Here is a 13,770-nt window from a genome sequence, read left to right on the forward strand (position 1 = left end):
CCACTGGTTCTCCCTTATCTATTCTACCAGTTACATCCTCAAAAAACTCCAGTAGGTTTGTCAAACACAATTTCCCTTTCATAAATCCATGCTGACTTTGTCTAATCCCGTTGATATTTTCTAAGTGTCCTGTTATCACATCCTTTATAATAGACCCTAGCATTTTCCCTACTACAGATGTTAGGCTAACAGGTCTGTAGTTCCCTGTTTTCTCCCTCCCTCCTTTTTTAAATAGTGGGGTTACATTTGCCACCTTCCAATCTGCAGGAACTGTTCCATAATCTATAGAATTTTGGAAAATGACAACCAATGCATCCACTATTTCCATGGCTACCTCATTTAGTACTCTGGGATGCAGATTATCAGGCCCTAGGGATTTATCGGCTTTCAGTCCCATTAATTTCTCCACCACTATTTTTTTTACTGATACTAATTTCCTTTAATTCCTCCTTCTCACTAGTCCCTTGGTTCCCTAGCATTTCTAGGAAGTTATTTGTGTCCTCTTCCGTGAAAATTGAACTAAAGTATTTGTTTAATTGCTCTGCCATTTCCTTGTTCCCCATTATAAATTCTCCCATTTCTGACTGTAAGGGACCTACATTTGTCTTCACTAAGCTTTTTCTTTTTACATACGTGTAGAAGCTTTTACAGTCTACTGTTATGTTCCTTGCAAGTTTACTCTCATACTGTCTTTTTCCCCTCTTAATCAATTTCTTGATCCTTTTTTGCTGAATTCTAAACTGCTTTCAATCCTCAGGCTTGCTACTTTTTCTGGCAGCTTTATATGACTCCTCTTTGGATCTAATACTAGCCTTAGTTTCTTTTGTTAGCCATGGTTGGGCCGCTTTTCCTTTTGTGTTTTTGCGCCAGAAAGGAATGTATAACTGTTGCAATTCATGCATTCGTTCCTTAAATGTTAGCCATTGCCTATCCACCGTCATGCCTTTCAATGGAGCTCCCCAATCTATCATAGCCAACTCACCCCTCAAACCTTCGTAGTTTCCTTTGTTTAGATTTAGGACCCTAGTTTCAGATTGAACTACTTCATTTTCCATCTTATTGAAGAATTCTATGAAATTCTATGAACTGTAATTAATTCTATGAAATGTAATTAAAGCAAGAAAGGCAAATAACACTTCCTCCTCTCTCTCCCCCTCCCTATGTCCTGTATTTGTTATATCTGTATTTACAGTATCAATTACTCTTGGTAGATACTTAGCCTTTCAATGGCTGATGGCCTCAATACAAAGGTATGGAACAATGTTAAGAGGAGTACTGGTGAATAAGGGAGCACCTACTCAAAAACAAAATTACATCAAATGAACAGTTATCACCTTCGTCCTTTTGCAACTCATATCCCTGATAATATATTCCTGTTAGGATTATTGTCAATGGTGAATGACTATAGAGCTTGGGAAAGTGGAATGTGTCCAATGGGTTTGTACAGCACAACAAATGGTGATTGGCTCAAATTTCACATTGATTAAAAAGGAGACAATCAAAAGCAAAACAAACAGTTATTTCACTATGTCTAAAATTCCCATTAACAAAAAAAAGGAACTAATGGCATCCTGAGAAAATATATTTTTTAAAATTTCTGCAGCTATGTTGGCATCCCATCACTCCCATTATATACCACTAAAACTAACAAAACTGGGTGTGAGGGGGAGAAAAAAAAATCACAAAATGTATCATGCAACCACTGTGCCATTTAAACAAATATCCAAAACAATTTTCTCCTCTCTTAAGGGCTTCAAATTTGCCCTCTACTTGGTTCTGGAGCCTGATTCTTTCAAATGGCGCTTAGCCCTGATGCCAGCCTCTACGCATGCATGACTTTAGTCTCTTCCTCTCCTCCCAGACATGTCCAGCCCTTCCTGTACAAACCTTTGCTCTTGGTTGCCTGTCTTCTCTATTAGCTTCTGAGCCACCATCTTTCTTTATGTACAACTGCAGCTCCACACACTGCATATAAATCACCTTTCACACATCTGCACATCCATTCTGCTTCTAGACACCTCCTGCTTCTTCTCCCAGGATGGCTGTATCAGTAGCTACATTAGCTGAAGTAACGTTCTCAGTTCCCAGAGGTAATGTGGCTCATCTCTGCCACTGGCACAGATATGGCAGTGTTCTCTGCCCAGAACAGCCTTGGTGTGCCCTATCCTTCCCCCCCCCCCTCCCTCAATGCACCCAGACATTCCCTTTTAGTGCTCAGCACTCCTGGATGCTCCCAGATCCCAGTCCTCCATGCTCCTGGACCAGAGACCTTGCCTCCTCACTGGGTGGTCCCCAGGGGGAGCTCTCCCAGCTGATCCTAGTACCCTCCTTTAACCTTGTACATATTAGCTATCATGCAGTTGTGTAACCTGCTTTATAATGAACGTAAGAGGTAGAAATTGAGTACATAAATAAAGCAGCATGTTGAGAGGTGTGATGACCCCTGCCATCTTATTTACAAAATTTCTATTTGTCATATGTAATTTTGATAGGCCAATATATTATGAATTTAATATGGAACTCAGTTAGCTATCTTCTAAAAATAATTCTGTTAGTTGTGGGTAGGAAAATCTGACAATTACCAAATGTGTCTAAAGACCTTTATGAATACAAGTTCTTTCTCTCTTTGTGCATTTTGGGGGAGGTGGCTAGCTGATGCCCCACAACGTTGTTGATTGGCTATACTTACAATTTAACAGTATTCAAATGTTCTTGAGATACTGCTGTATGAAAGCTTTCAGTCTCATATTCATGATTGACAGCTTTAATGAAATATTAATTATCCTCTGACATTTAGTGCATATGACAAGTTGCATCTAAATGGTGCATTTCACAAAGAAATACCTTCCAGGGCACTTCACAGAGGCAAATCAAAAAAAGACGCCAAGCCAAAAACGTGTGCCAGTGGCAGAGAGCAGCCACACTGCCTCTGGGGACTGAGAAAATCACTTTAACTAGTGTAGCTACTGATACAGCCATCCTGGGTCAAGATGCAGGAGATGTCTAGAAGCAGAATGGATTAGAAGAAGTAACCAAAACCTTGGTCAAAGAGGTGGGTTTTAAGGAAAGGCTTTAAGGAGAGGGAGGTAGAGAGGCAGAGGGATTGAGGTATGGAACTCCAGACCTTAGGGTATGGCTGCCAATGGTAGGGCAAAGAAAGGTGGCTGAACAAGGAGCCAGGGTCAGAGAAATGGAGAGTTTGGGGGGTGGGGGAAGTTCTTGAAGCAATGGGTACTGTACTACTGTTGAAAATTTTTCAGGATTTTTTGATATGCTTTGAAGCATTGATTAAATGAAGACATAGTGGACAGTCTTATCCAATTATATAAGTTATTTAAAATGGGTCAAACCTAAATCAAGGCCATTTCTCATGATGGTGACAGTTCTTTCATAATCTACAGACATCATCCCTTGGTCACTGCCTTCTGAATACATTGAGGAAGACAGGGAACTTCCATTGAACTTCCCTTCATCCTGAAAAGAAAACAAAATACATTAGTGCATATTACCAGTGAATTAACTTGAATTTAGTTCTGACAGCAACACATAGATTTAGATCATTTCAGTGTGAAGAACATATAAAGTGGAAATGCCACCTATGACATCCACTTCAATCTTTACAGACAATGTAGGAGATTTTGGCACATAGAAAGTATCCATTGTCTCAAAATAGAAATAGTCAAATGTGTTTAAGTCATTAATTATGAAGATTACTAAATCTCATTCATACCTTTTATTGATAAATATTTATGTTCAAACAAAATTATTTCTCAGCTACAGCACAGCAATATTGTTTTAAATTTCATTTATCATCCTTACAGCCTTAAGTCCTGTTAACAGAAGTTTTAAGCAGCACTTTTAAAGTGTATTCAACAGATTCAATTTCTTTTCCAATTCAACAATAAAAAGTCGTGTTAAATAACATTTAAGTTGGTAACTTTTGTTTAAAGAACTGAAGAGATTCAAATACAATTTCCCCATCAAAAGCAAAATACAGCAGATGCTGGAAATCTGAAATAAACACAGAAAATGCTGGAGAAGCTCAGCAAGTCAAGCAGCATCTGTGGAGAAAGAAACAGTTAACATTTCAGGTCGAAAACCTTTTGTCAGAACTGGAAATGCAAATACAATTTTCATTTGGGCATACTGATGTGACATCAAAGGAAACCAGTCCTGTATTACACAATTCTTTCCACTGTACACAGCAACCCAAAAGTTAAAAAACATGCCCATGATGAACGCAGCATGGGCCTGGATTTTCCTGGGCCTATCGGAAATATGGCTTGGGGGAAGGGGGAGAACTTCCTCCTGTACCAGTAACCCCATCAGCACTTGACCGCATTTTCCTCGAGGGGGTCTAATTAAGTATTCAGGGTGAGAATCCCACTCCCGACTGCCTCTCCACTACTGGGAGGAAGAGAAGTACTGCAGCAGCTTAGAAAGCCAGAGGCACAGCATTTCAATTAGGAGAGAGAGGAGCTAGACTAAGAGAATGCATTCATCAGCCATCAAGCTGGCACTGGTAAGAATTGCAATAGCAGAAGGAGGAACAACATTGGATGGGTCTGCAATGGCCAAAGCCCAAAGGTTTTCTGAAGCTGAAGTGGAGGTCATGTTGGCAGAGATACAAGCGAGGAGAAAGGCTCTTTGGCACCCAGGAACGGAAGCCTCAGAAAAAGGAGTTTCAAGCAGTTAATGCCACCTCAACCACCTCAGCAATGACAATTCAGTGCCATAAACATTATAATGCACCACCAGATTGGTCAAGATAAATGAAGGCACAAGGGCTTATGCAGGTGCTGAAATAATGCTGGAGATGTGATTCATCGCCACAGAACTACATAGTGTAAAAGAGATGTACAAGACAGTTATTAAGCACAGAATATCCTCACCAACCCCTCCCCCCCCACTTTCCAGGCCAAATGTCCCTCTCCTACCATTCTACTGTCCCATATCACATTTCCTGTAGAGTTTAAGTGAAAAGTCATGGGTATGTTGCATTGCCTAAAAGAATAATGGAATGTCTGCCTTAAATGAAATTATCCTTGGTCTTGTTAGCCAAGGGTTGTTGTTTCTGTCTCCTCTAGGGATAGATGGCTGTTACCTCATCATTTCCTCCCAGCTCCTGTGGCTCTCTGGTGCTCTGTAATTCATCCTGTGATAAATCCGCCATCTCACTATGTACCTCCTACCAAGTGAGTATCCTCTCAGAGAGGATATTAGAGATGATACAAAGTTGGGTAATGGTTATCTGAGAGCAAGTTAAGGAATAATCAAGGGCTTTATGCAGATGGAACATGCCCTTTTTAGTGGAATAAATTGAAAATTTCCTGCCTGATGGCGCATGTTGCTGGCAACAGGATGGTCTCCATTTTCTTCCTCTTCACCTTCACGTTCTGCAGTTGGAAGATCCGATTCCTTTATAATGGCCAAATTATGGAGGACACAGAAAACCACTATAATTCTCAAAGCCCTGCTGGACTGCACCATATGGCTTCCCTTGATCTATCCAGGCAATGGAAACAGGACTTGAGAATTCCAATGATTTGTTTAACTATTATTTGTGTACCACTCAATGTTCATTGTAACTGTTTTCGGTCTCTGCCCTCAGATAAGAGTCATCAGTTATGGCTGAAGTGAGTACACCCACCCCCTCTTACCAGCCATCCTGACACACTGCACTTCTGAGCAGTGCATATATCCTGGATTGCCTGAGAATAAAAGAATCATGGCTGCTTCCTGGGTAGCATACATTGACATGAAGAATGAGGTGCTTTGCATTATTCACAATCTACCCAGGCAGCAGCCATGATTCTTTTATTCTCAGGCACTGTTCATGAAATTGATGGAGCTCTCAAACAAGGCCTTTATTGCCATGTGAGTGGCATCAATGGCACCCTGCACTTGGAGAAATCAAGTCACTTTAAAGGAGTTAATTGTTCTCTCTCTCACTGTTTGCTGGGACCATGGAGAATTAATAAACTCAGAGGAGTGCCTGAACAGGGCACCCGTCACTGTGTAATGCTCTGATGCACCGCTAATTGACTAATGTCACCAGAGGCCACTTGGAAACATCCAGATGCATAAAAATTTAGTGCTGTTGTCATCTTCACAGCCAATAACAAGGTTGTGTCCCGTGTGGAACGAGGCCGCAGGTCAGATTCCAACAATTGGCATATGTTTGTCATGCTGTCAGGGAGAAAACGCAGTCTTCTAAGACACTATCAATGAGAAAAAGATAGGACCTCCACGTTCTGTAGTCTACATGGCATTGATACCCACAGGATGAGTATTGCCTGGCTTCCATCCTCTCCTCCTCCATGCCCTCATCATCCTCCTCCTCCTCCTCAAAGCACAGGAACAACGGGATCCCAAGGGGGAAATCCATTATTTCCATAAAAAGAACTCTCTTTAAACTGCCGGCAAATTAAGCAAATATCTTTCAGCACAGAGGTTTTGGAGCTATTATGTATTGTAAGTCACTATCAACCAGAACAGTGTCGTAGGATCGCTACCTATGCGGGGGAGAGGGGTGGGGGGGGGGGGGGGGGGGAGGGAAAGAGAGAGCGAGAGAGGTAGAGACACAGCGTTGGGGGGGGGGGGGGGCGGCGGGGGGCGGGGAAGAGATAGGAAAAAAACATAGCCACACACAAGGACAGGGATTAGTTTTGGTTATTGATGGCCATGGAAGAAATTGCTGCATAAGCAGAGCCACCCATGAGAAAGTGGTTACAAAGTGTGAAAATAAAATAATTTTGCTCCAGAACTTTTAAGATTGTGCACAAAGTTAGTTATACCTGCCCCTGTAACATCTTCAACTCAGTTAATTTTATTTTAGCAGGATACATATGGAAAGTGTAGCATGCTTGGAAGGAGCAGATAACTTTGAACCTATGGTTCCCATAGCTTTCCACCACCAGGGGTTAAACTAATAGATTGCAATGTTTAATCAACAACTCCATTATCGTTGTATCATGCGATTACCAGGATGGTAGAAGGCGAACTAGATGGATCATGGCCTTTATTCGTCTAGCAATTCCCAAGTCCTTAAATGCAGTACACTTTTAAAAGGAAATGTCACTGTAGCAACTAACTAAGGCACAAGGACAATTATAACTTAGGAAACAAATAGATTAAAAATGTGAGCACCATGCTTTTCTCTAAAGGAAGCAAAGTAACAGGAAGATGGTGCCCAGGTTGTTCTAATTACTATATTGCATGTTTACAGGTTGGGTTGAATCAACTTACTGACAGTCCGAGTACCTGTAAGTTTAGAAACTCAGTTAGTGGATGGGACATTGCAGGAGCAGGTTATGCATCAGTAAAGTTATTCTTACCTCTTTTGCATTATTATATTGGAATAAACATGAAGCATTAAGTAGTTGATCATCGGTTCTTTTTACATTTATTGGGTCGGCAGACTCAGAAAATTCCAGCTGATCGTTTATAGCTTGCTGGTTAACATTTTCATAGATCACTTGGTCCATCTCATTTTCGTCATCCACCAACATTTCCTGCTGTTCATTACTTTGGCTCCATTGACCTCTTGCTAACCTCTCTGTTGCCCAAAATTCACCCTCATTGCCAGTCTTGCTAGGATGTAATTTCAACAACTGTAAATGCACCTCAGGTTCATCAACTAGTTCTTCTTGGGAAAATGAAGCATCCTCAAATTCCTATTGGCAGCAAAGAAACATACTGCTAGATTGAGTTTACTTGAAATGTATCCACAAGACATTTATTTTATGCATTAATACAGAAAATAACTGACTGACCTCTTCACAATAATTTTGAATATCAAAAAATATTTTAACTGTAATAATGTTTGATAAGGAAAAATGTGATCATCTGAATTCTAAGAGCAATTCTGCAATTCATTTTTATATGCTGTGCCATATTTTCTCCTTTGTGTTCCAAATATTAAAAAAGCTTGGTGTAGTTAAGAAAACCATGTAAATTCTAATGACAAAAGGTCATTCTCAAGCATTACCAGTTTATTTTTTATTAGGGCATCAGAGAATTGAGAGAGCTGTATGTCTTCAAGCAAATGTTGAATTTTACAAAAGCTTTTCTACAGGAAAAAATTAAAGCCAACACGTTATATATGATCAGAAGCTTCAAAACCCGGCACAGGCACGATGGGCTGAATGTTTTAGAAGCATAGAATCATCGAATGATACAGCATAGAAGGAGACCAGAGAATGCTGGGTTAACTCTGAATGAGCCTTCAAATACCAATAAGTTATATAGATGCTCTGGAGTATGCTTAAAACTCATGATTGATCTGACCTGAATAGCGACTTAAGCCATTGGCTATATAACCCCTAGTTTCTTCACAGCAGAGGGTGCCAGTGGTGTGGAGTGAGTCAATGTCTGGAGGAGGGGGAATTGTGTTGTCACTTTGGGAGTAGACTCTTCAACAGAACACAGTCCTGACAGGAAGTCTGTGTCATGGCTCTAGGTCTGTTGTTTCTCTTCCAGGGACTGCATTTACAGTATTTTTTTGTTTATATTTCAGATCTCATGCATCTGTGGGGTTTTTTCTCTCTTTAATTTCCCATATTTTCTTGCCTTTTTCCTCATGTGGGCCTTTCCCATGTTTTTTCATCATTTTAACTAGTTGCACATTCTTCTTCTTTAATGTATTTGCATTATCTGATTGATATGATCTTTTATATCAGCCAATGGTTTTCTAATAAGCAATTTGCAGGTCAGTCAACACATTAACTTCCAATCCACAATTGGAGTATCTGCCATTTCTCTTCTTTTTTTCCCCTTCAATCCTTCTAAAGGCTTGCTTATGTTTACAGCTATGGGTTACAGCCGAAACATTACTTTGTCATTTTCTTTACGTATGCTGACTGGTATGATCTGTTTCTGTTCTTGTTTCTTTTTTTTCCCAAAATGCCCCACAGTTATGTACAATTATTTTGATTTAAATAACCCATTGCAACATATTTTGCACTGATCAACCTGTTTCTGAATAGTTCATAGTGCAGAAAGCACTTTTTCAATTATTTGGTTTCCAATCTACAGAAAGTTCTAATTAAATTGCAATTAATCCAAAAATTATAGTGAGTTTGATCTTTTTTTTTAAATTTAACAATAAACACACTTGGGTCAGAGATTCCTATGATTAGCATGGTACCAGAAGAAAATGATGCCAAAATAAGTATTATCATTGTTTTTTTCTTCCCCCTACAAATATAGATCAGTAGTGTTCAACGGTCAGTTAATTCTACTGAGTGGCATTCACCACTATGTTGTCCAAAGTGAAGATTCTTATGAAAAAAGATTAAGATATATTTAAATTAATGGTATGTACATATTATTCACATCAATTCACATAAAATCAATTTTAAATTCCTAACGCAAAAGCACTTACGTGGGGTTCTGGCAGGTTTGAGGAACAGACTAAATTCAATATTTCTGAGTCACATTTTATATTCTCTATGGTAGCACTTGAGTTGAAGTTTGAATTGTCATTTTCATTTGCTTCAGTCTGAGAAGAAAAATACCGGTTTTGCAAATTAAATCGAGTCCTTACTAGCCTATGACACTTCTTTTAGCCTCAATCATTATCACAAGTGTCACAAAATTCCATTTGTTAAGGATGATAAGAAATACAATGAAAACAACAATTTATCCAAGTGATATTTATAATGAGTTGTATATCTCCTCATTAAGGCTTCAACTTTGTCACTTTACTGTGGTCAACACCTAAGCACACAGATGAAGATCAATGGTTTTCACACATACACATTCTGCTGACAATATACATTTAGAAATTTATGGCATACTTTTATTATGCCCAAAATTAGATTTCTCAAGTTTGAGATCTTGTTGTTATTCATCTCAAAACTTCATTAAATGTCACCCATATGGGTAAAATCTGACATTTATCCTTTAAGCAGTTGTAGGAGAGAAATCAGACAGGCGAGGGCGGGGCGGGGGTTACATATGCCTTAATAACAAGATTATGAAACTCAGCAGTACTTTATTAAAAAAAATAAAGGCTTCTCTAATGATTTAGTGATCAGTCTGGTGTGGGGCTAAGACATACAGATCAGCAAGGTCGCAGTTTGAATCCCTACTTTCCACACAGCTAGTTGATTTTAACCAGCAGTAATAGGATTGTTACAGTTACCTTCAGCCAGGAAGGAGAAAAGAAAGTGAGCCAAGTTCTTACTTCTGATCATTATGCAGTGACCCCTATTGGAGCGAGGGTGTGTGGACACTGCATGAGAACAGGATTGCTCACTGTGATAGCCCCCATGTCTAATAGCCTAGCTCATTGTCCAAGCTTAAACATGAATTAGGCAAGGTTCTGCAGGGCAGCAAAGAACGGTTCCCAGCATGATATTAAGATATTATAACTGATCTATTCAGGGAATCACAGAATCATACAGCGCAGAAGGCCAATCGGACCATTGTGCCTATGCACGCTCTTTGAAAGCGCTATCCAATTAGTCCCACGCCCCTGTTCTTTCCTCGTAGCCCTGCAAATATTTCCTTTTCAAGTATATATCCAATTCCCTTTTGAAAGTTACTATTAAATCTGCTTTCGCCACCCATTCAGGCAGTGCATTCCAGATCATAACAACTCGCTGCAAAAAAAATCTCATCTCCCCTCTGGTTCTTTTGCCAATTATTTTAAATCTGTGTCCACTGATTACCGATCTTTCTGCCAGTAGAAACAGTTTCTCTTTACTTACTCCATCAAAACCCCTCATAATTTTGAAAGCCTCTATTAAATCTCCCCTTAACCTTCTCTGCTCTGAGAACAATCCCAGCTTCTCATCCCTGGTATCACTGTAGTAAATATCCTTTGCACCCTCTCCAAGGCCTTGACATCCTTCCTTAAGTGTGGTGCCCAGAATTGAACACAATACTCCAGCTGAGGCCGAACCAGTGCTTTATAAAGGTCTAGCATGACTTCCTTGCTTTTGTACTCTAAGCCTCGTATGCTTTTTTAACAGTTTTATCAACTTGTCCTGCCACCTTCAAACATTTGTGTATGTGAATCCCCAGATTTCTCTGTTCCTGCACACCATTTATAATTAGTTTATATTGCCTCTCCTCATTCTTCCTCCCAAAATGCATTCCAAAATGTTGGATTAAAGCTGCATGACTAATGACATACTTAAGCAAATGCTTAATATGAAGGGCACAATTATTAGTTTCCCTCGATTAGGAGTATTGCAAGGCCCAGGGCAGCAGCAACAACACCCAATATTAAATAGTTATTCAATAATAGACAGGTATTCCTGCCGCTTAACAAGTCCATAATATTCCATTCTTCCTGTTATCCAAACCCATATAAAAATTTACTACAGCATCTTAGTTACAAGATCAGCGCAATTTGAAAAGATATTTCAAACCAAATTTATCTCCATTTGATGCTTCTGCCAGGGGTTTCCCTTATACCTCTTGGGTCACTTGCACACTAATATGCTGGTGTAAATTTCTCAGTTGCAACTTCTTTTGTTAAAAATACAAGGTAATTTCAAAGTTGCTTATACATGACTGTGGGAAACTCTCCATGACTAACAGACTCTTCCACTAAAACAATGTAAATATAGTCACATTTTAATAAAGAGCAAATTTTTAAAAAATCACAGTTGAGAAATTTGATGCATCTAAGAAAAAAATCATTCGCTCGCATTCTGTAACTTTTGTGGTGAAATTTATAACATTTGGGCTTTTTAAGAGATAAGGAAGTCATGTGACTTAATTTTTTTGTTTTTATCTTGTTTTAGAAATTTCGAATGTATCCATATATAAAATTGTAATCATTAAGTTATCTGACACTGAAATGATCAGCCATATCAGACCCAATTAGATTCAAAAAGAACATATTTCAAATGAAACAGTTCGTCGAAATACTGTGGTCTGACGTTGACTTGTACAGAAAAAGGTTATGTTTGAATTGCATTCAATTTTAAGCAAAAATTACAGAATTCCATGGTAACAAAATAAATTGAAAGTTTTTGTCTTGCAAAAGGGGTTTCATAGAGCTAGAGATTCTTTTATAACCATGAAGTAATCAAATGTTTCTATTTCATGAACATTATTGGTGCTTACCACCATTGGTTTGCAGATGCCAAGGCGGACCTTGCCAGACGGAGCGTCTTTCAGAGCCTGAACAGCTTCTGCCAAAGCAGTATTCTCTAGATTGTGGTCATTGACAAAGATGAGCCGATCCCCAGGTAGCACCCTGCCATCACATTCAGCAACCCCACCAACCACCAAAGAGCGAATAACAATAACAGTGCGTGCGGGATCTAAAGGATCCTGCAGAGGGAGCCAGAGACCATAAGAAGTAGATTAGACAAAAGATCTAAAGCAAGCTAAGACAAAGGTAAATAGCATATATTAATCCCACATGCTTTCTCGGCATTGTACTATAACAATTCTTCAATCCATAAATATTACTTGAAAAAAAAAACCTACTTTCCAGATGGTTTGTTTTGCACTGGTGTGCCACACTGTCAACAAAGCCATCGCTAATTTGAGAGCTCTACGTTTATTTTATGAAAAAAAAAACTTAACCAAAAGCTTAACAATATTAAGAACAAATCAACCAATACTTATCGATCAAGGTAAAACACCTTAAAGAAAATTCATGCAAGGATAAGGTGCTCTATGCCACTATGCAAACACAACATGCTACTATGCCAGCACAGTGTCACTGAATGATAAGGTATAGTTCAACATGCATTTCGCTCCAGATTATTGCAACACCATCAGTGAAGGTCCTGAGTGCAAGCCAACTACTTTCCTTTAGGAAAGAAGGGTAATGTTGAAGGGGCAGTCATCAGCCCCCAGCCTATATTATTCTCCAATCAGCTGGAGGGACAGGAATGGCAGCAAGCTGCCCGACTGCACACTCAGCCATGGACTAGTATATCGCACAGAGGGTCAAGAAAGTTAAATTGCAAATGAGAAATGAAGAAAGTGAGAGTGATCTATAAATTCTAGCAAGGTTTCTGAAACTAAATATACTGGCACCGTAAGGTGTCAAAATGGTTCCTTGGGTTAGAGTTAACATACATTGTATAGCCATGAGGTATTAAAGTTATTAAATACAAGGAGATGTAACTCACTATTACCAAGCAACAGTCATTTGAAAGAGAGACTGTGTCAGAGAAAGAAAGCAGGTCCTGGTGAAAAGTGGTTAGAAGAGTTTCTACAGGTCTCACTATGGAAAAAATACATTGGAAATGTCACCAGCAGTCAGAATAGAAGGCAGAAGAGCATACATGCATTCGAGCTTGCATATGCAGAGCTCTGTCTTTCCCCCAGTCAACAGCAATGTGAGTAGGCAGTATGCTAAACACAACCCATACTACCCTACATAGTAAAGTATAGTTGAGGCTTCAAAGTAACAAAATATTGTGCCTCTCTGTTAGCGTGTTTCATGAAACACAAAGCATCAAAAAAAATCAATAAACAAGCAAAAAAGTCCTCATACAATACAGTTAATAAAAAGTATGCTTTGATTTGTGCTTGGAGGGCAGAGGTGAGGTGGGGGTGGGGGGAGGGGTTCCATATCGGAAGAGACATAATTGGACGATTGGTACTCTGAGAAATTGGCTTTTGGAACATTCAACAGCTCTATGTAAAAAAAAGTACACTGAGTTACACAAATATTAATTGTTGACATCACAAATGCATTGTTACATACATATATTACTATGTATTCCTTCACTACCCCATTTACTGTATTTCTATGAAATCTTCTCAAAACATTTGTTTTTTTAAATCAAT

At 39.1% G+C, this 13,770-nt stretch overlaps 1 protein-coding gene across 4 annotated transcripts in view; it reads right to left on the reverse strand.

Annotated features, from left to right (window-relative positions):
* The window catches only part of patj (PATJ crumbs cell polarity complex component), a 355,365-nt gene that overhangs the window by 240,446 nt on the left and 101,149 nt on the right, over window positions 1–13,770 (reverse strand). For 3 of the 4 annotated variants that reach the window (XM_067990266.1, XM_067990265.1, XM_067990264.1), the window contains exons 19-22: window positions 12,085–12,294; window positions 9,386–9,502; window positions 7,338–7,676; window positions 3,351–3,474 (exon numbers count right to left, since the gene is read on the reverse strand). In XM_067990266.1, coding sequence (XP_067846367.1) covers window positions 3,351–3,474; window positions 7,338–7,676; window positions 9,386–9,502; window positions 12,085–12,294 — 790 coding nt within the window. The remainder of the gene's footprint in view (window positions 1–3,350; window positions 3,475–7,337; window positions 7,677–9,385; window positions 9,503–12,084; window positions 12,295–13,770) is intronic. The other variant, XM_067990267.1, reaches the window with a different exon arrangement.

This window comes from Heptranchias perlo, chromosome 9 (assembly GCF_035084215.1).
Source record: "Heptranchias perlo isolate sHepPer1 chromosome 9, sHepPer1.hap1, whole genome shotgun sequence".
In the NCBI taxonomy this organism is placed as follows: Eukaryota; Metazoa; Chordata; class Chondrichthyes; order Hexanchiformes; family Hexanchidae; genus Heptranchias; species Heptranchias perlo.